Source organism: Rissa tridactyla, chromosome 2 (genome assembly GCF_028500815.1).
Source record: "Rissa tridactyla isolate bRisTri1 chromosome 2, bRisTri1.patW.cur.20221130, whole genome shotgun sequence".
NCBI lineage: Eukaryota > Metazoa > Chordata > Aves > Charadriiformes > Laridae > Rissa > Rissa tridactyla.
Window position 1 is genome coordinate 129,441,384 of NC_071467.1, and position 22,802 is coordinate 129,464,185.

The following is a 22,802-nucleotide window of genomic DNA, read 5'->3' on the forward strand; positions in this document are numbered from 1 at the left end:
TGCAATACACTTATGTCCTTATGATGGTTCACAAAGGCAGATAATTTATGATAAGATTAAGTCTCTTAAACTTTTGTTGGATTGTGGGGGTTTTCTTCAAATGGATTTGGACTTTCTTCCCATTCCTTCAAACTTATTTTTCAAAAACTTTTGAACTTGGAAAATGGGATGAAACAGCTTCTGAAATTTAGATAAGGAAAGAGTGAAATCCCTGAAATTGTAGCCAGCAATTAGACCTCAGGCTCTCTGTCTGGCACTTGGAAGACCTAGGGTCAAAGTGGGAGTTTGGATACAGCATCAGCTTCCATGTTGTGTTCTTAAGCCTGCAAGGGATGGATTAATTAGCAACTGATTAATTTCCGAGAACTGGCTTCAAATCTTTGATCTTTGGTTTGCTTAGTATAGACAACCATGTTTTTGTACAGACTGCTAAGCTTCTTGGCCAAATTGTTCAGCTGGACTGGGAGAGACTTTGCTGGTGCAGGGCTGGGAGACTTGAATCAAAATACCCTGTCTCTCAGATGAGTATCCTGACCAGCAGCCTGTTTCACATTTTATGTCTTACTGGCCTTCCATCCTTTTCTGTTCTTTGCATGGAAAAAATTGAAGTTGGTTCTGACGTAACAATATTATTTCTAACCTGAGAAGTTAATAAGCTCTGACTGTGTAGCATTAATGGTACCGTGTGATATCGTATATTGTTCTATGAACTCTTTCCAAAGGTGTTTCCAAACTATTTTTTTGAAAAACATAACATCTCGTCTAAGCTATCACATCTTTGTAAAAGCTCAGCAGTTTATTTTCAAATAGAGATGGCTAAATTTCCACTCAAGGTATAAAAGAACCTATAAGGTTATATGTGTGTGTATATATGCATACATGTATACGTGTCTGTATAAGTAAGAAATGAAATCATGAAGTTTAATCATTAAGTTTTCTCATTTGTTGAAGTTCACTAGAAGTTAGAAAGTAGTTCAGTTGCTTCCTTCAGGAAAAATTCCCCAAATTCTTCTTTCCTTTTGTTATTAAGAAAAAAATTAAGTTCCAGACCCAGGCTGTGTCCCTTACAGATGTTTGTGTCACCTTTTTTCCTGGGGGTGAGGACAGCTGTTTCTCAGGTGTGCTTTTGGAAGCAGAGAGGTGTGGTTGTTACAGTCTAGATCATGAAGGGGAGGTCCAGGAGGTCCTGAAGTGGGCTGGGTGACCTGGTGGAATAGAGAAGACTCATTCCCAAATTCCCAGTAGAAGAAGCATTATTCCATACATCTAGGCGTCAGACTCACCAACTACAAGGAAACTGGAGGCGTGGGGAATAAATGTAGCCTCTTTCTCTACTTTAATGGAGAATTTCAACTGTAGCGGGGACGTATGAGATTTTTGTTGCTGAGTGAAGGCAAGGAGTCAGTCTTTTGTATCCAGCAGTCTTTTGTGTACCTCTGGAAATGCAAAAGGTTGTAGAGGACTATCTAGTGTAAAAAGATCAGTACGCTTTGACGGAAGGGTATTTGGGTGCAATGTTAAAAGAATTTTCTCCAAGGGTAGGCTTCGGCTGGAGAAAAGACTCCCATTTTTGGCATCTTGCTGTGTTAATGAGCCTAGAATAAGTATCTTCCAATAGTTCTGTCTCTGTACTGGAAAATATTTAAGTCTTCCTGTAAATGCATTGTAAATTTCTGTTTTTCTTATTTTTTGTTACAGGAGCTAGAGTTAATGCCAAAGACAGCAAATGGTTGACTCCTTTACACAGAGCTGTGGCATCTTGTAGTGAGGTATGCTTTCTTTTTTTTTTTTTTTTTTTAAATTGCTTTGTGTTAAAATAAGGCATCTCAAATTACCTTCTGTTCTTGGTTCTGTTTTATAAAATGAAACGACTCCAAATGTTTGGAATTGCAGAACACTTGCAACAACGTGCGGAGAGTATATATATCATATGCCTGAGTAGGAAGAAAGGGGAAAACGATAAACTTCCAGTTCTCAGGTTTGCTCTCTGCTCAGATGCCGTTACCTTGGTAGAGAGGATTCTGCATGCAGTGTTTCAAGTCCAGGTTGCTTCTCTTAAGGTGACCAGAGCGGTTCAACATGAGGGAAGCAGAGATGAAATAAGATTCAGTACAGCATTTACAGCATAATCTTTGCATTTCTTCATTTCTTACACATTCATCCGTTCAGGCATTGAAGCAATAAATGGTTCTATAGGCTTGCAAACATATTTTTTTAAAAAAGCAATTAATGAGTAATGATAGTATTGAAAATCACTTTAAAAGGCATAAATGAAATATGTAGAAAGTTTTTTGAAGTCTACCAGTGACACAATTGTGAGAATATAGTAATGGAAGAAATGAATTTGTTATTGTTCCTCTATTGTTGATGTCCTAATAAAAATTTTAAATGCCTGTAGAAGATCAAAACAAACAGAGAAATGCCGAGCTTGTTAGTTTTGCATAAATTCGTCCATATATCTCCTTTGGGATACTGAGTCAAATCAACGTTCATTTCATGTCTCTAAAAGAAAGGGTTTTTAAAGATTCTGTGTAAATTTTTGTTTGAGAAGATTGCCAAAACCAAAATATTCAATTCAAGCATTGAGCTTCAAGTATTTGATCCACAAACTATCTAAACAAGCCTTGTTTCAGTTTTTGCTTTTGTATTCCCTGGATAAGTTGCATTATTTTGTCACTAGCATTAATACTGAAGTTATGTGGAGGTTGTGGTATTCAAAACAGCGTTTGAAAATTAATCTCCAAGGGCGCCTTTTTCCCAAATGCAATTTGTTCTTCTTGAGGTATTTTTAGGCTGCTCCTTTGGGAGCTGACCGAAGCACCAAACACTGCATTCTTCGGAGCTGAGGGACAATAAAAGCTCCTTAATCAGTAACACTTTTAGAGAGAATTGCTGCACTCAAACTGGACCTAAACGATAACGTCAAGAAATGCATTCATGGTAATTTTTTTTTTTCAAATGTGAAATATTTTAAACAAAATGCTAACCAAAGGCAAATGAAACACGTAAACCAATCAGTCTACCCTAAAAGCAATGATAGGTGCCTGTCCGAATTTTCTATTTATAAACACGGTAAGTCATATGAGCCCACATACGTTAGGTGGAGAGGTGGTTGGTACGTGTAGGCACTGTTTTCTAGCTGACAGACTTACATGGTTTCTTAGGTGTTAGGTCAAAAAAAGCTGTAATGAAAAAAAAATAACAAAACTCTTGCTAATAATTTCAGTAGAACATTTGGACTTACTCTTGAAGCAAGGACAGCTGCAATTAAATAAGGACACTGAAACATGCAAAATAGCTGGAATTACAGATCCGGCTGTTAATTGCACAAGTTCAAGCAACTTCATGTCAAGACTATCAGGCTCCAGACCTTTATATTGGTGTGCCTGGTGTACATATGTGCAGAAATTATATATAGGAAATTATCTTTATGCTAGAATTACAGTGCTTCCTTCTGCAAAAGGAGTAACAACTGTTCTAAAATTTCCTTGTTCTGATTATGGTTTTTCTTAATACTTCGTTCAAATAAGACGAAAGTTCAAAATATTGATTAGATTTTTAAATCACTAATTGTTTCTTAGAGAAGAGAAGCTGTTCCGTTTCTCATTAAAATTAGAAGCCTGTGATGCAGTGTTTTCACTTTTATGTTTGTTCCTATTTATTTTGTATTGACAGTAGAAGAAATTCGAGCATTGTAAATATAATTTATTGTAATAAATAGAATCAAGTGTTACTTAGCATTCTGCTTGTGACCGAGAATAATACCTAGCTGTTGTACCACGATGTAATTTGAAATTTCCAGTAACTAGTTGTAACATGTTTTAAGTTCAAAGTACCAGTGATTTATTTGTGTGCTCAGTGTTTGCGTCGGCAGTCACCGAAAGCAATTAGTGAATTGTGGGAAGGTCATGGAGTTGACATAAAATGCGGTATTCATTGTCATGTTCATATCACCAAGAGATTTTTTTTTTAATGCATTCCAATTGTGTGCACATATTTTAATGGGATTTGTTTATCTTGCTGTAAGAATTACAGTCTTATTTGTCAAATTTGCACAGCTTGTATGTTTAACAAAAGGAAATGAATAATCTTTTTGTGAGATGGAATTCAGTGCAACATTTTGAAACGGTTTTCAGGAGTTTTGCAACAGTGTATGTTGAAACTTTTTGTGATCGTGCTCTGTTTTATCTGCGCTAAACGTACCTTTGATAAGCTGCTCTTCTCTTTGCCGTTTCTTGACTTTAACAGTTGAAAACTTTTGCTTGGCAAATGCATGAAAATGCATTATAAGTTCACAGTAATCACACTAATCCTTAGCAATGGAAGAATTCCTAAGGAGGTTTACTGGGCTGTGGAAATTAGTTGTGTTGGCAGTTTGCCAGCCAGCTTAAGGAACTGGATAAAAGACCTGGAAATGGTTGATTCAGTTGAATCCTGTAGGGAGTATATTGCTCATGTTCATGAGAACATCCCCAGATCTGCATTTATGATAAAGTACAAATACCAAAGCATAAGATGATTTTTTATAAAAGAAAAAATTGTATATAGTTCTATTCCATTTTACTGACCTTGGATATAGGGCTGGCATTTCAAATCTTTACTAAGTGTGTTGGGTTTTTTTGTAAATGCTTTCAGGATGCTGTTCAGGTGTTGTTAAAGCACTCAGCGGATGTCAATGCTCGTGATAAAAACTGGCAGACACCCCTACATATAGCAGCTGCAAACAAAGCTGTGAAATGTGCTGAAGCTTTGGTGCCTCTCCTAAGCAACGTAAATGTGTCTGACCGAGCAGGCAGAACCGCATTGCATCATGCAGCCTTCAGTGGACACGTTGAGGTAAGAGTTATTATGCTTAGCTTGTTTCCTGCTTGTCCTTCTGTCCCTCACATTGCTGATGTTTAGTTTCTCAGTTTAAAATCTTGTTTCCCCCGTCCCCTCAGAAAAAAACCAACCCCTATTTTGTATTTGAATTTGTCGTTTGTATGCGTCTGTGTACAGAACAGTTGTGGAAAATATACGTTACATCATTTAGTTGGAAGGTTATTACAGTATTCACCTTTCTTAAGATAGAAGCAAATTTGCCTGAGTTAAGTAACAAATTTAAAATGGAAAAAAGAAGATATTTTTCTGTTTAGTAGATAGTGAACATATGGAATGTGTTGTCACTGAAATGTGGAGGAAATACATGTAATCAGCTCTAACTTGCTAGTTTTCGAGCCCAGAAAAATGACCACTGAGCAATTCGCATTGTAATTTTGCATAGGTAATTGAAGACAAAATGGCCATAGGCTTGCTTGTAATGATTACCTTTAGTGAATCCTGTAGTAATAACCTGTAGATTTCAAAGATTCCACATATTTCCATATGTCCACATTCCAGCCATATTTAACTGGGAAATCTTTTTGTTGGCATTGAGTTTTGTGTCCCTTACAGTCACTTCATTATTGCTGCCAAGGCAGGCAGCCAGATTTTTCAAGCTTATGGACTATTTAAAAAACAACACATTTACATCCTTTGAAAACACATATATTTTTGTTTTCTCCTATGATTTTCTTTGCCTAACTTTAAGCAGAGTTTTCCATTACGAACAGAGGATTTCTTTTCTTTCTGTTTATCTCAGATGGTCAGCTTACTGTTGTCTAGAGGGGCCAATATTAATGCATTTGACAAGAAAGACAGACGAGCTATACATTGGGCAGCATATATGGGTATGTACATATTTCACTTGATTACTGTTGTGGTAGTAAAAAAAAAAAAATCACCTTATGTTTAGTGGTTTTATATATTTCTAGGAAAAAATTTACATTGTAAGCATTGAGGTTATCTGTGTGTCTGCCAGAAAACCATTAATAACGTTGTTCGATTTGCCTTGTAACTATGTTTTTGTGTTGAGAAAAATCAATTTGTTGGAAAAAGAAAAATAAGGTAAGTACTTCTGTTCTTTAAAAAGGAACGATGTTCCTCAATCAGCAGGAGTCTAATTACAAGTGAAAACTTTTGCAATAATGCTAAATAGTAAGCAAGCAATTAATACAAGGGGCACCTGAAACATTACACCAACCTTGGGGATTGTATTTTAAAAGACGACTGTTTCATCTCTAAAACTCCAAATTCTTGCCTTGCCATTCTCATTCCAGGAATGGATAATTATTATTCTTACAGTATTGATCAACACACTGGCAGTACTGTCAAGAGTCATGTACTTCATTGCCTTCTATCACTTTACCCTGAGTTTTGCGGGTTGATAATAAGTTGTTTATTGTATGGAATGTGCTTTGGTCCAAGGACTGAGAATTCTGGTCTTTACAAAGGCAAGCCCACATATTTACAAAATTGGGCTTGTTTATAAGTTCTCAACAGGTTTTAAAAGTGATCTTCTCACAGACACCTGGATTCACACAAAAGTGGAATTATTAACTGTTGTCTTTGCACAACTCTGTGTTTCAGGCCAATTTCACGTTAGTTTCCCGTCCCTGACAATAGAGGTCTGAAATAATCTGATAGCAATGTAAAATAAGGCTGTGAAATCCACATGTGAAATGCTAAAAAGAGCAATGGGACCCTGTTGAGCTTCTCTGCAGAGGAAAAGGCTTGAACGTGCCGGTGAATTATGAAATGATCATTAGAGCATTAATGCTCTAACTTATAATTTGAATCTGTATGATATTGCACTTCTAAGGAGCATCAGTGAGAGGACAGAGATGTCTTCTGGCCTGTTCTCACCTAGATGGGAGAAAAGCCTTCTATTGTTCAGATAAGCTACATGTACTCCAATTGTAGTCAGTGCTATTTCATAGGCTATTAACAGGAGACTCTGTTAATGAACAGTGTTTGGGTGGGAAAAATGTAATTTATCCGATGCTGATCAACTTAAATATCCTTGCAGACAATCGAGTATAGAAAAAGCTTTTGAAAGTCTTCAAACAAGGAAAAAAACCTGTGATGTTCTCTCTCACATTTTAGAGCCATTTTATGTTGCTCCAATTGTTTGAAGAAAGCCTTAAAGCTTTTCCACTGTATAAAACTGACCACAGAATAGAAGTTATGCGTTTCGTCACTCTACTATAAATAATTTCTAGGGTTATATCCATTGTTTCCCTTCCTTCCTGCTTTTCACTCGGCTCCATTGCTGTCCAGCTGCAATGCTGCGACTAAAATGGACTTTCATTCGTGCACGTCTGCATCGCCCTTGTTAGTGTATCGGGATGTCTCCTCAGCGCTTCCCACTTCAAGTACCTTGCTCTTCTGTTTGAGTGTCTTCCACTGATTGCTGCTTGCGTTTTCAATGCAGGTCAGGGATTTTTTGTTTGGTTTTTTCCATCTCTTTAAAGTTTTTCTGCCACTGTTCTGTGCAGTGTCTTCCTTTCACTGCTTTCAGTATCTTCTGTGCTTCTTTCTCTTGTATAGGGCCTGTTTTCGTTCTTTTCCCCATTATATTTGGATCAGAAGATGAATATAATGTTTACATTTCTCTTTCTCTTCTTTCCTACAATACTGAAGTAATTCAGAAGTGAAATTGCACTGGTAAATTGTATGTTTCTGGTTGGTGTAGGTAGGTGAAGGATCATTTTGTATGTTGCTGGGCATGCAGCATAAAATACATATCATGGTGACTGAATGTTTATCGAAATAGCTTTGTCTGTATTCCTTTGTGAGACGCTTCCTATTCAAAGTTCTGCAAATCTTTTAGTCATTGAAAAAGCAAAGACCCTCACTTTTTATGAAGCACTTTTGATACTTTTTCTTACACGTCTGGTGGGATAAGCGTAAGTATTCAGTGTGCCCCTCGCCACTTTTTAAACTAAGGTAAGGGTGTCACTTGAAAGGTAAAATGAAGAATCCCACATCTGTGTATACGGGTCAGTTACAAAAGTAAAGCCCTACATACATTGTGGTCTGTTTAACTCAAATGTGCTCCTTTATTGTGCAGACTTTGTCATGATTATCCGTGTGTTTTCAGCGATTGACTTGTTTTGCGATTAAATTAACAACGCAGCAAGAAGAACAAATTTTTTTGTTACCCCATTTTCATCGCTTTTCTCTTAATGGGCAGTGTCATGACTGCGTGTTAAGTTCGTAGGGGAGCATGAGGGCACGGAGAAGGGAAAGCTGGTTGCCCTTCAGAGCAGTGGTGTGGTGTTGGGGCCCCTGTCCCAGCCACAAAGCTGGTGGTGCAGGCGGCTGCCCCCTGCTTCAGGGTGGGCTCCCCACCCTCCCCCTTACCTGGAGCTTTCCCCAGCTCATCCCTTCCCCACGATCGCGCTCAGACTTGTACTCTCCTCCCCATGTCTCAGGAGAATAGTTAATGCTTTCAAAAGGCTACCTTTCCCCAAAGGCCTGAGTCAGTTTTGAAAACAGAACTTTCCTAAATCCTGGATGATTTAGGTCAATGTCTTAAAGGCTTTGCAAGTAAAGGGAGTTAAATTTGGGGGAAGGATATATTTTTATTTAAAAATACAGTATTTTTGTTTTTTCATGTTTGTGTAATTTTTTTCTAAGTTTATGCTGAAGGCCTTAAAAAACCTTAACGGGCACGTTGGCAGTTGAGATGAAGGTGGAAGACTGACAGTCACGTTCTCTTTCAAGTTGTTCACAGAAATTTGCTGTAAATGTTTAATAATTACAAAGTTATGTCACCTCTCTAGTTCTCAAATCTTCCCAAGAAATCCTTCTATATAAGCAGAAGACAAGAATTTTTTTTTAACGTACAAGATTATTTTTGCAGTATAAATATTGTGATTATTGGAGGGGGTATGTGGAAATACTGTTTTCTGGATATGAACATTTAATGTTGCTTTTATAGTTCATGATACAATTAGAATACAAGAACAATTTTTTATTTTCCAGATGAGGTCCAAATGAATAATGTCTTGTTCATGTTATAACAATTATAAAGTTATTAAGCTTGTAAACTTGGGGTGGTTAATATAAAATGCACCTTCATTCTTTTTGTCTTTATTCTTTTAGGTCATATTGAAGTTGTGAAATTACTCGTGGCCCATGGAGCTGAAGTGACATGCAAAGATAAGAAATCGTATACACCCTTACATGCTGCAGCATCTAGTGGGATGATCAGCGTAGTCAAATATCTTCTAGATCTTGGAGTTGATGTAAGGAAGAATAAAACAAAGCGATACATTTTTTGTTGTTGTTTGAAATGCTCTTGTTAGTATTGTAGCACACTGTTCATTTAGGTGGGTTACGATATAGTGAAAATAGTATTTCCAAAGCTCTTCATTCACACGCCTTTTGTGTCATGAAGCCTTGTTCCCCCAAGTAATTTAAAAGCCTTGCAGATTTTGCAGAATTATTTGGAAATAAATTTGTATTTAGTAGGGTTTTTTTGTTCTTTTGGTATTTCTTAGTCTTAATTCATTGGGCTGGAACTCAGGAAATAGGAATTCCGTTCCTAGCTTTGCTAGACAACCCTCTTTGAACTGCAGGAAATTCAACTCTTATACTTCAGTTCTTTGTAAAATATAGATGTTGCTGACTTACAGCACGTAAGTTCTGGAAAATATTAAAAATTGTGAGAAACTTCAATACTACAGTAAGGAAGGCTATGTTAATATTAAAATGCAAAATAAATTAAAAGGCTGTACAGTACCTGCATGTAGAAAGTTTGTTAACAACAAACTGTGAAACTGTAAGAAATCTGTGGTTTGCGTCACATTTTAGTCTTACAAGGCTGGGGAATGCTGCCAAAGTTCTACTCCTTGCCCGCCTCCCCGTCACTTATATGTACTTTAGAGTCTTGTTTGGTTTAGAGATCGTCTGACGTTTTCTAACTTGAATATCTAAACAGCGGCACTCTTACAATTCATTAGCAAAGTGTAAGTGATTGTATTTTAGAAGTAGTTCATAACTAAAATTCTCGTTGCACTCCGAACCTACAGATCCTCAATATCACTGAAAAATCTGCCTGTGTGTGTATACACGCACTACATCTAGGAGTTCTAAATTTAAAAGCCCAAAACTTATTTTGGGGAAGCTCAGTCCCTTTGACCTCCGTTTTTAACGGAAACCCACAAATGCTGTTGAGAAATGATAGAGGTCCATGCTGTTCTTGGTCTGTAGTGTCTGTGCAAATTGCCACTGTTGACATTTTTTCCGTATGTGTGTTCTGTCAAGTCGCGTACCGCGCACAGGAAACTGGTGTGGAGACAATTGGAGGAGGTTGGCTCACTTGTAAAGCAATCGTACTCTTCCTCGGTACATGCTTCTTGATCAAAGTACTACATCCAGAACTTGCTTTTAATTTCTGCTTTTGAAGAGTTCCAAAACATAAGAAGTTGTCTCATGACAGGAGATTTTTCTTTGTGATAATTAAGTGCTGCGGTAATACAGGTTTTTGCCAATTAACTAATTTTGTTGGGTTTTTTTTTTTTTTTCTCTGACAGATGAACGAACCAAATGCCTATGGAAATACTCCTCTCCATGTAGCTTGCTACAATGGGCAAGATGTTGTAGTGAACGAACTCATAGACTGCGGTGCTAATGTAAATCAAATGAATGAGAAGGGTTTTACACCTTTGCACTTCGCTGCTGCGTCAACACATGGAGCATTGTGTTTAGAGCTTTTGGTCTGTAATGGAGCAGATGTAAATATGAAGGTAGGTGAATCCTACCATGCCATCTGTGCACTCTTAAAGATGCAGTACATCTTTATCAGAGGTAATTTTCCAAAATGATTGTTACAGTAATGTTCTGAAGTTCCCACTGATTGGTGAAGTACTTCTGTGAATAGTACCACAGAAAAAATGAAACAGTGCGTTGCTGCAAGGAATTTGAGCTGAATCTGAAGACCTCAATGGGATGTAGTAAATAGCTGAAAAGGATAAAGAAGAAAGATGACAACACTGTCTGGTCAATCTTAATTATGTTTAAATGTCAGAATTGCAGGTAATTTGTCTATCCGTATGAGTAAGAGCAAATAATGGAAAAATGCAAAAGAACATGGTGGGTTTTTTTTTTACAAATAAGCAGCATTAACAAAATCAAATATATTTCAGAGAAACGTGCATGAACAGGCTAATGCTGGAGCAGTTGAAGAGCTGATAGTGTTAAGATCCTAAAATCTAATTAACAAGGGAGAGTTGCAAAGGGTGTATTAAAAATACAAAAGTAAGCAGATTAGGCCAATGGAAAGTCTTAAATAGCTGGGTTTTTAATTACTCCAGCAAAACTTCACAAGCAGAGTCAGTATGCTTTTTACATCTCTACTTGGTCATAAGTCTTTGGCTGCAGAATATTCCTTAGAATCCAGTCTTATGTAGAATTTCTAATCCACGCAAACATAAAAGCAAACTGTAACCTGTATCTTTTATTAATTTATCGTGTGCGTAGGGTAAGGTCTTGACCTGTGAAAGAGAGTTGTGGAACCCTCTGTTTTGTATTAAGTTGATTTTTACTCTAGTAATGAAAACTTAATTGTTTTCAGAAATATTCAGTGGCAGCGTCTGGTGCCTTGACAGGTTTCAGGCTGGGGGAAGTGGGAAACTGGTATGTGGCATGAAGAGTACAAACATTCCTCTTACAAAACATCTAATTGCCTGTACGGTTACACACATGCGGCGGGAAGAGAATTATCCTTCTGTTTCTTAAAAAAAAAAAAAAAAAAAAAAAATTAAAATATCTGTTTAATCGAGTTATGCCTTAATTTCAGCACAATCTGGGTAAAAGGTAAATATTAGAATAGCTAACATTTCTGTTAAAAATCATGGGATTTGTGGCTTGCTTCATGTAAGATATTCACATTGATTTTCAGATGACTAATTCTAAAATAAATTTTATATCTACTGCTGGTACAAAATCCGTAGCCCACTGAAAATTTGGGAGTAGTTTAAAAATAAGCTATTTGATGTGGAAGAATCTTAGGTGTATGTTACTGCTCACTTTTACATATATGTAAACATGCAGCTCTTTTAATGGAAATGTATTTAAACTCAGTTCTGGAAAAATTCGTCACCAAACTGCCCTGGAGAAGTAAGGAGCTGTGCTACAGGGTTTATTGACAAATTGTCCTAAAATACACAGGTCACAGTCCATTTAATATTGTTGCCAGCTTTCTGCTCCGCATAATGTCCTGGACTGGATAGGACTGAGGGTTTAGCCTTACAGGGCTGACTTCTGTCCCACATTCTTGAAACAGCCTTTCTCAGTAACATGTTCTGTCACGAAAATAATCCCCCAATGTTAAATATACTGATTACGTAAATATGTTACTTACACAAATAAGAGCAAAAGAGCAAAAGAGAAACATAAATATTATTACCAAGCAAAGAATTACTGTTTCACTATATGCTGGCTTGCAAGGGTTCATGACTGTGTACGTCTTTTTGATGTAGAAGAAAGAAGTGGGAAGGGCTTAATTTCAGAAAGATGTGCAGCAAGTAACAGGGGTTGGGGTTTTTTGGCTATTCGTTTTCAATTCCACCCAATTTTAAGTTGGAAATGAAAATGAAAAACTTTCAACATTCTATGGTGATAATTAAACACTGTTGAAGATTATAGTAATCTTTATGTTTGAACTTAAAATAAGAATCTTTGTTTTACATATGGTATACACTTGTAGGTGCTGACTACATTTAGTCAGTTATAACACTAAGTAATCTTAGAAATTGTGCAAAGAACAGCTAATATCTTAAAGTGACTGGCAAAGTTCTTGAGTTCTTTGAAGTTTATAATGTGGATCAACTTTTGTTTGGAGGTGACAGAAGATGTTTTAACATAAGATGTATTGTTGCCTTCTTTCACATTCAATTTTAAGGTACAGCATCCAAAGTATGGATTTGTTGGTTTCTATAACTTTAAAAAAAAATCCTCAGAAGATTTAGTATGGGTAAACCCAAGTTTTCTCTTAAGCTTACTCTGAGATGACAGAATCATTTTTTCTGAACCATGATTGTGTTGGGGCTGGGAAATGCAGCCTGAAGCATATCAGAGAGCTGAGAATTTCAGCTGAAGTCTAAGAGCTTAGTAGAGATTTGGCTACTGAAGTTAGCCAGCTTCAGAAGAAAATGCCTTTACAGTGGAAAGGGTTAGTGGCTTTAGCTATAGGTTGGCTGTAATTAAAATGTGTTGATGTAGGACATACCAAAACTGTTAAGTGCAAAATTAAGCAAGTAGGGTTGTGTAAGGATTTTAAGCAATTATAGCTTGAGAACAGCATTTATCCCCTGTTTCTGCACCAACATGTCTCCATTGTAATTCTGTTAATAGCATTTCTGTGGATTTGTACCAGCATAACTGAATTTGGCCTGTGAATTTCCACCTGAAGCTGTGAACAGGCTGACTTTGTATTTGAAAACTTACCACTTGCACTGTTGAAAAGTGCAAGAACTGAGGGAAGAGAAAATTGTTTCCACGTCAGCTTCTGCTTCCCTGGAAAAGCTATAAGGTTAAATCTTCAATTTAATCAGAAGAACAATCCTGAAAATACAGCAAATGTAAATTGAATTAGAGTATGTTGTGTAGCTAAGAATAATTTGTAGAGTTAAAATGGGATGCTTTTAGAGCATTCTTACTAAGTATTTATTGAAACCAAGCCTGTTCAGTTTCCAAATAGTGAGGCTGAAGTTCAAAATAGTTGTTAAAATTGTCATAAGATTTCTTTTTCATCATAATTGTATTGCATGTGTAATCTGATCCGATTGTTCCCTCCCATGTGCAACTGCTGCTGTGTTTATGGAGGGAACAGAGCCGGTCTGGATGGTAATCCAGGTGCAGAGTAGACAGTAGTATTAGAGCACTTTCTGCTGTGCGTGACCTAGTGGGGAAAGCTAAAGGGAAACGCTCTTATTCTTGATGGCAGGTGGTGGGTAAGTGCTTGTGCGTATCTCTGGATGCTGGCCTCATCTCAAGAAGGGAAGATGTAGCAGAGGATAATGGAACAGTAAAAATTTTAAACCTCTAATATGCTTTTTATCACCTCTGTAGGTGGAGGACATAATTTCATGCTATTTTTGTAGTCTTGTCAGTGTCCATATAGTACTGTAGGACACTGAATCCTGGTAAGTGTTGCTCATTACTGCAGCACTCTCTCGCTATTCAGGATTTCCATGCATGAAAGAGCACGTTGAAATGAGTATGTAATGGAACAGTATTAATTGTTTTATGGGCCCCCTTGCTGCTTGAAAATTCAATGACCTAAATAGAAGTATTTTATTTCCGTTGGTGATACTAGAACATAGGAACTGTTGCTAGGGGGAAATTTCACTTGGAGGAGTGCTTGGCGGCATGGTAGCCCCACATTTCCCCCGACCCTCAGTAAAGCTCAGCGGTCTGAGAACGGTTAATGTCTGAGTAATCACTTGATAGAACACCTTGTGCTGTCTGTTAATTCTTTCTGCCTAACAGCAATTAGTGCTCGTAGCAAATTTCATATGATCTTAAGTATTTTGTGGTATGTTTTCTCTAGTGATAGAGGAGGTTTGGGTGATTCCTTTCCTATTACCACACTTAATTGAATTTCAGTGCAGACAGCAGAATTTATCATTAGCCCGTAGCTATGCCATCATGTGCTCTGATCCTGTCTGATCTCAAAAAATCAGACAGCTGTAGTTAATATTTAGATAAAAGACCTTAAAGGCATTTAAAAAAAAGGGAAAATGAAGCAAAAGTTTTGAAGATACCTCCTTGCTTATGCAGTCCAACCTCCTGGCATCTCAGGGAACACTGTTACAAAGACTTTGCTCAATAAATCGAGCCTCACTGTGTCATTGCTTAAAGAACTCTTTGGCTACTAGTTCTGATTGTGTATATCCTTCCCTCGTGGCAATGTCTAAGAAGGGAATTCTGAATGCAGTCCTATACCCAGCAGTTCAGCTTCAACACAGCAATTATCACCTTTGTTTAATTTTATACCTGTTCTGTGTTTGTATGTTGATAGATAGTTGTGTGTTATGTTATTTCTGGGTTTCAAAGGAACCCAGAGAGACTTTCAGACTGGAGAGAGGCATTGTGGATAATCAAATCCATTGTCTTAGAAATCTACATTATATATCTTTTTAGGTAAATTTTAGCAGGGTAAATTTAAAAATCCGTTATTGATTGTATTGTCATTTTTCATTTGCAACTGGAAAATGGTTTTGTAGCTTATTTTGCTGTCCTTTGCAAGATTTTACTTAAGCTGTCTTGTGAGGCTTCTTGCTTGACCATTGTGCCCCTTAGTTTCTAATACTGTCACCTTAGGTTATTCTTATGTCCTGGTAAAGTACTTTATTAATGTGCTGAGTGAGACTTGAACTACTTTTTTTTCCCTGCTCCATCTTCTTACTCTTCATTAACCTTCCTTTGAGATACAGATACAGCATACCTGACCCACTGATATTGGAGGCTTCTTTATTTGAACCCTTAAATTCTTCTGTCTGTTGACTTCATAAATTTCTTTCCTTACTTTCTCAAAGTTTTCCCTTCTAAAGTTTAGAACGTTAGTTACCAAAGCAGTTTTTGGTCACTCACTCCATCTAAGCTTGTTTTATATGATCATTTTTCTTTAAATTAATTGATTCTTTAGCTTAAATAAGAAGAAGAGTGAGGGAAAGAGACAGCAGGTGTGTACCGATTGTTTTAAAGGAGGAAAATAATTGGACACAGAGAATATTAATGGTTGGATAAAGAGAGTAGACTTAAACTGCAGGGAGGAAGGTGAAAGGTAGACATTAGGAGAAGATTCTTTAAGAAAATCAGAGCATAGAGATTGCTTGGGGAAGTTGTCACTCATGGTGTGTTCGTGTGGCATTTTCTTAAGGCCTCCAGTGACAGAAGTAAAATCGATTGTCCAATTCCAAAGTGGATTTCAACCTAATTTTCTGTGTTTCTTTGCATCTGCTATGGGTATGTGGATGTGTCTTTTGGATTATTTACAATCAAAGAAATCTGCTAGCTGAAACATCTGGAGATAACTTGGCTGTCATTATCAAGTGGTTTATCTCTTTCAATCTAGGTCTGAGAAGACAACGTTTCCCACAGTTGCATTGTTCTAGGTGGTGCGTGCTGTTCTGTGCAGTGACACAATGTAAAATTCCACATCCAACTCTGTCTACAAGGCTCTCCAGCAGACTTTCAGTAGCGCGTCATAGAATCATAGAATCATTTAGGTTGGAAAAGACCCTTGGGATCATTGAGTCCAACCATCAACTCCACTCTACAAAGTTCTCCCCTACACCATATCCCCTAACACCACATCTAAATGACTCTTAAACACATTTAGGGATGGTGACTCCACCACCTCCCTGGGCAGCCTATTCCAGTGTCTAACCACTCTTTCCGTGAAGAATTTTTTCCTAATGTCCAGTGTAAACCTACCCTGTTGCAGCTTGAAGCCATTCCCTCTTGTTCTATCACTAATTACCTGTGAGAAGAGACCAGCACCAACCTCTCTACAGTGTCCTTTCAAGTAGTTGTAGAGAGTGTTGAGGTCTCCCCTCAGCCTCCTCTTCCTCAAACTAAACAGTCCCAGCTCCTTCAATCGCTCCTCATAAGATTTATTCTCCAGGCCCTTCACCAGCTTCGTTGCCCTCCTCTGCCCTCGCTCCAGCACCTCGATATCTCTCTCATATTGAGGTGCCCAGAACTGGACACAATACTCAAGGTGTGGCCTCACCGGTGCTGAGTACAGGGGGACAATCACCTCCCTCCTTCTGCTGGTCACGCTATTTCTAATACAAGCCAGGATGCCATTGGCTTTCTTGGCCACCTGGGCACACTGCTGGCTCGTGTTCAGCCGCTTGTCAATTAGAACAGTTGCCAGGCAGCTCTCCAGCCACACTTCCCCAAGCCTGTAGCGATGCATGGGGTTGTTGTGGCCCAAGTGCAGGACCCGGCACTTGGCCTTGTTGAACCTCATTCCATTAGCATTGGCCCATCAATCCAATCTATCCAAGTCTCTCTGTAGAGCCTCCCTATCCTCATGTAGATCAACACTCCCACTTACCTTCGTGTCATCTGCAAACTTACTGATGATACACTCTCTGTCCTTATCAAGGTCATCAATAAAGATGTTAAACAGAAATGGTCCCAACACAGCCCTGAGGGACACCACTTGTGACCAGCCGCCAGCTGGATTTAGCTCCATTGACCATCACTCTTTGTGAGCGCCCATCCAGCCAGTGCTTGATCCAGCAGATCGTATGCTCATCCAGGCCATGAGCCGCCACTTTTTCCATGAGAATTCTATGGGAGACAGTGTCAAATGCTTTTCGAAAGTCTAGGTAGACAATGTCCACAGCCTTTCCCTCATCCAATAATCGGGTCATCTTGTCAGAGAAGGAGATCAGGTTCGTCAGGCAGGACCTGCCTTTCATAAACCCATGCTGACTAGGCCTGATCCCCTGCTTGTCCATTATATGACTTGTAGTGGCACTCAAGATGATCTGCTCCATGACCTTCCCTGCTACCGAGGTCAGACTGACAGGCCTATAGTTTCCTGGATCCTCGCTTTGCCATTTGTTTCCAAAGGAAGAGTAAAGATGGGAAGACACTTTTGTGCGTGACAGCAATTCATATTTCAATACATATGTTCATATCATATATTCCCCCTACCATCTTTGTCTTTTTTAACTTCATATTTTGTGAACATTTCATACTCTTCAAAGCCAACGTTTAAAATTTACAGATGTGGCACGTGCATCCAAGAGTGCTTTTATTTTCTGAGTGTCATGTTTGCAATTTTTTGTGTGCTTTTGTAGGATTGTTTTTCTGCAGTAGTGCTTTGCCATTCCCTATAAAAAAGTACAGGGGGAAAAAGACCATCCTAAAATAACAATAACAGAAAAAAACTGGTTTTGTAAGTGCATTGAGATTGTTCTGTTAAACACTGAAGTTCCCTTATGCATTACCATTGGCCTACATGAAGGACATCTTCGCAGGGTGAATGACTAAGTGCACATTTGATATGTGTGTCAAATATATAGTACCTATTATGGTTGATTAGTTCTACCCTAGGATTACTTGTGGTTTATGATAAATTGCTTAAAATATTTCTTTATGGAAATTTCCATGAAACGCACGAGCTTTTTAGTGTGTTGTCTTCTAATATAATGTGTAAACCTCTATAGTAAATATGGCTATTTTCTTTCAAGAAGCAACTTAATTTAAAGAAGCATTGTTCTGTTTTAGACTTGGGCAGGGGGAGAGTTGTTGCTAAAGTTGTGTGCTGTCATCATCCTCTTGAGTGATTATCCTAAAGGCATAATTGTGAGTGAGTGGGCGTCATTGAGTTGTCACTCACAGCTGGAAGAGTGATTAAGAGCAGTTCTTTTGAAAAGCTTGCCATGTCATGCTGACTTGTCACTGCCAGCATCCGTCTTGCAGAGATGCATAGAAACAATTTAAAGGAGGCAGTAGAGAGGAGAGAAGACAGTAAAAGAATGTCCTTTTTCTTTTTCTTTTTTTTTGTCAGTTCTGGTGCATTACTATTACTGTCCATACATAAACACTGGTTTTCTTTTTTTCTTTTCCAGAGTAAAGACGGGAAAACACCTTTGCACATGACAGCGATCCATGGTAGATTTTCAAGATCTCAAACCATCATTCAAAATGGTAAAAAGCAGGAGGGAGTAGTTTTGTCATCAGATTTCCAGTATTACGAACATTTTCCTCCTCTTGTATTGATAACAGTGTACTGAACTTTTTTTCATATCCAGTGTCCAGTAATAGTTCATTTAATGGTGGAGTCTGGCATATCTGTTTATACTGTTAGATAAGTTATGTTGAAAAACGGTTTATTTTTCACAATGCAGGAAAATACATTAATTTTTCTTCCATAACCCAGGTTGCAGAAAGTTTGTCCCATACGGTTACATAACAAAATGCTTCTCTCTATTTTGCTTATTATTAATACTAAATACCACTGAAAGCGGTATAGATTTTAAATCCAAAGGGAGTCATTCATAGGCAATTATTAATGTTGCTTAAATTATCATTAGTGCTGTTTTTCTAACAGAAGTATTTGTATGCCTACATATAGTCTTACTTAGTGTAATTACTTTTTATTATAGGAGCTGAAATAGACTGTGAAGACAAGAATGGAAATACTCCTTTGCACATAGCAGCTAGATACGGCCATGAGCTCTTAATCAACACTCTGATTACGAGTGGTGCTGACACTGCAAAGTAGGTAACTTTACTGACATGAATGCAAGCTGAGAAAATTTAGAAATGTATTTATTAGATTAACAAGACTAGTATGATTTCTTTTTTTAAATATCATCTTCAACTTGAAATAGGAAATACTTTGTGTATTATCCTGTACTGTTTATTAGCTACTCAGTACATCGCAATTTGTACAAAAAGAAAGAGAAATAGATTTTCCTCTATTGTATTTGGAATAAAAGCTCTGAAAGTTCTAATAGGCTGTTGCGCTGACTTAATGCATCCTGCTAGCTTGTAAGAAAGTGTTTAATGTGTGAAGTTTTCTAAGGCTCAGTATTCTAATTAGGTGGTTTGCTGAACCCACCATGAGTGTGCGCTTTGGCACACAATCATGTTTGTTTTATTGTAATTGTAATGAAACTGTGATACCTGATTATGATGTATCTTAGGCGGGGTATACATGGGATGTTTCCTCTCCATTTGGCAGCATTAAGTGGATTTTCAGACTGCTGCAGAAAGCTCCTCTCGTCAGGTAGGATACTCTTTAAAAATTTTATGTCTGCTTTGTATTTAGTTTTTTATTCCATAGAATAGTTTTTAATTAAGTCTTAATTTAGCAATACATAAAAAGCTTTATAGTTTACTGGTAGCTTGGAGGTAGTGCTTGTTTTTTTAATGGACAGTCCATAGTTAAAGTGAATGCAAACCTTTACAGAAGTAATTTTTTCCAGAAAAAAAAATTATCCAAATTGAAATAATGGGTCTATAACTTCTTAAATGTTGTGTTTATGCATTTGAAGTTGGCCATAGAGGTGGAGTGACTGCTTCAGACCATAATGCAACTTCAAGGACAAAGACTAATGTTGTCTTAAATCATTTCATCAAGCATCCTCCATTTCTCTTCCGTGTCTTTAGCTTAATAGAGATCAGTCTATTCCTGTAGTGCGCACCTAATAGCTCTGAAGATTCTGTGGAATGCTACATTAAGAAACTGTTGGTGGTTTATTGTTAATTAAATGCAACCCGAACCATGCTTTGCTTTGACTGTTTGATTCCTTCCTGAAGTTGGGGAGGGTCACAAGGTTATTACTTCCCTTGTTGTCCAGAGTCTGTTCTGGTGTGAATTCTGAGCTCTTTGAACCATTGCAATTCTGAGAAAGTAGATTTGTCTGAAGGATTGTGGAAGCTTCAGGAACAGAAGAAGAAGAAACTAAATGGTTCTACATTAATCTGAAGGCACTTCATGTTTTTTGAAAAAAGAAAATTAGGGGGCAGAGGGTTGGGGAAAGGGAGAGTAAGAAGTTGCTTCCCCAGCTTTATATTGTCTGTCTGGGAGAACAATTAAAGGATTATAACTAAAACTACCACTAGTAAGGCTTTTTATTTCACTGTCCTGTCGTGGACAAGCTTGCAAGGATTCGCTCCAGGAAAGAACTGCCCTGTAGTTGACTATATTTCAATTGGATGTGTTCGAAATGAGGAATACTCTGGCTCTTTCTCCTTTCTGCGCATGGTGCTGTGCTGGCTGTGCTCTTACTGGAGATTTAGTATGGCAAAAGAATCCCTGTGGAAGACTTGCAAGTCTTGCAAGACTTGTACATGAGTTGAGCAAACTTGGATGTAAATCTAGCCTGGAGCACATAAGGACTTGAAGAACGTTCAGCCTTCAGACTGGAAAGGCTATAGATGCTAATAAGCTAACAGCTTATTAGTACATGCTCTTGGTGTGGGGATTGGTATCTGCAGACTATGTGCCCTTTTGGTTTTGGGAAGAGTCTAATTTATGTAGATTAAGAATCTCTGATTTTTAAATTCATTAATATTCGTGTGTAGACCTCAAAAAAATTTAAAAAATCATCAATCTGCCTCATCCCAGTACTGAATGACGTATAAGTTGTCAGTGGTACTAGACAAGCAACCCAGGGATGTGGAAAGGCATTAAAGACTACGTTTCAAATCAGATTGGTAAACTATCTTAAATTGTTTGCTGTATTTCACTGCCTGTTGAAACAGGAGAACATAGTGGTGCTTACAAAACCTATCTTTTGGGGGATATGGAGCAGGAAAGCACTCCTGAATAGCAGTACTCCTGAATAACAAACACATCCTGTGTTGTTCACTATTTATCGTTCCTGAACAATTCATTAAAAAGGGAGGAGGGGATTGCATTCCCAGGCAAAAGTACCAAAAACTGGAAATTTAATGAATAAGTTTTGTTACATGAGAGCATGGCTCTTTGGAGAATATAGGAGTTTTCTCAAACCAAAACATGTAGCTTTGAAACCTGATCTAAATAGTAATTTTCATGTCGAAGGATATGGTTAGGTATGGAATTGCACAGTTCAAGTTTGTCATCTCAAATTTGAAGTTCCATAGTTAACACATTTTGGGAGAACTACAGTGTTGTCTAAAGGGCTCCTCTCTAAGTAACTGCTATTTAAAGCCTTCACTCCAGCTTAAAAAAGTTCTTTTTCTGGGACTAAGGAGCTAAACTCAAGGATGAAATTTAAGTAGCTTCTGGATTTAGCAATGCTGACATCCCCCTTTTTGTTAAAAACCCCATATATATATGTATATTTGCATAACACTGTTAAATTCTAGCATATTCTTAAATTTTCCTGCTACCTTCCTATATTTTATATTTGATACTAAACTACACAGATATATTAGCAGGCAAATAGGGTGGGAAAGAATATAGCCTCTTGCCTCAGTGCAGCTAATTGTCTTTTACCTTATCGCTTTCAGTTTTACTTGAACGCCTGTTTTTCAAAATGTTACAAATAGCAAGGATGTGTTTCAAATGAAGTAAATTTTCAGTGCTTAAGTGCCATTTTGCAAATATCTGTTAAGTTTGCTTAGCAAGCATTTCTCTTAAGAGTAGATGAGAGCAGTTTTGTGAGAGATGATGTTACATAATGACTTTACAAAATACTTGATTTGTAGGTTTTGATATTGACACACCAGATGACTTTGGCAGGACTTGTCTTCATGCAGCTGCAGCTGGAGGGTATGTAAAATTTATGCTTTCAAATTTACTCTTCTCAATTGCTGATCATTCCTCTTCTTTTTTATTATTTCCTCTCTGTGCTTTTCCTGCCCTCTCCCCTTGGAATTTATGTAAACACAAAAATAATTTCAAGATGGATTCTATCTACAAACAATAAAAATAAAATATTCAGCCTAATAAGTAATTATTGGAGTACAGTGTCCAGGTATTATCAGCCTTACTTTAGGTATATGCTTGGGGATGAACTGAATTTTATTTTTAATTCCCATGGATGATGATATAATTTTCAGAATTTACAGCATTCAAAGATGGCATGCCCAGCTAAGATCACTGTAGGACATGAGGTGGAGAACAGCAACTTTGGGAAATACATTTTTACCATATCCATAAACAAAAGAGCAATCTAACTAAATTATTTACTATAAGCCATAATTAAATTCCAGAGTTTAGGTGGATGAAGTAGTCAGAACTACTTGCTCATGATCCGTATTGATTATTGTTATTGTATTGTAGGTTTTCTATAGCAGCTACTCAAAATTGCCTGGAAGAATTGGGTAATAAATTTCATGATACACTTTGTGGGACACAAGAACTCCATGATATTGATATTTTCATTTTTCTGTTTCAATGTTGTTTAAGTAATACTGTTAAGTAATCATTCTAAGTCAAAAGATACTTGATAGATACATCCTTGTTGCAA

At 37.4% G+C, this 22,802-nt stretch overlaps 1 protein-coding gene across 4 annotated transcripts in view; it reads left to right on the top strand.

Moving 5' to 3' along the window:
- ANKRD28 (ankyrin repeat domain 28) overlaps positions 1 to 22,802 on the top strand; it is a 125,369-nt gene that overhangs the window by 77,541 nt on the left and 25,026 nt on the right. For 3 of the 4 annotated variants that reach the window (XM_054193170.1, XM_054193171.1, XM_054193168.1), the window contains exons 4-12: positions 1,699 to 1,769; positions 4,636 to 4,836; positions 5,621 to 5,708; positions 8,968 to 9,110; positions 10,401 to 10,613; positions 18,465 to 18,543; positions 19,002 to 19,116; positions 19,545 to 19,627; positions 22,039 to 22,102. In XM_054193170.1, the coding sequence (XP_054049145.1) occupies positions 1,699 to 1,769; positions 4,636 to 4,836; positions 5,621 to 5,708; positions 8,968 to 9,110; positions 10,401 to 10,613; positions 18,465 to 18,543; positions 19,002 to 19,116; positions 19,545 to 19,627; positions 22,039 to 22,102 (1,057 nt within the window). Of the gene's footprint in view, positions 1 to 1,698; positions 1,770 to 4,635; positions 4,837 to 5,620; positions 5,709 to 8,967; positions 9,111 to 10,400; positions 10,614 to 17,464; positions 17,474 to 18,464; positions 18,544 to 19,001; positions 19,117 to 19,544; positions 19,628 to 22,038; positions 22,103 to 22,802 lie in introns of all 4 variants that reach the window. The other variant, XM_054193169.1, reaches the window with a different exon arrangement.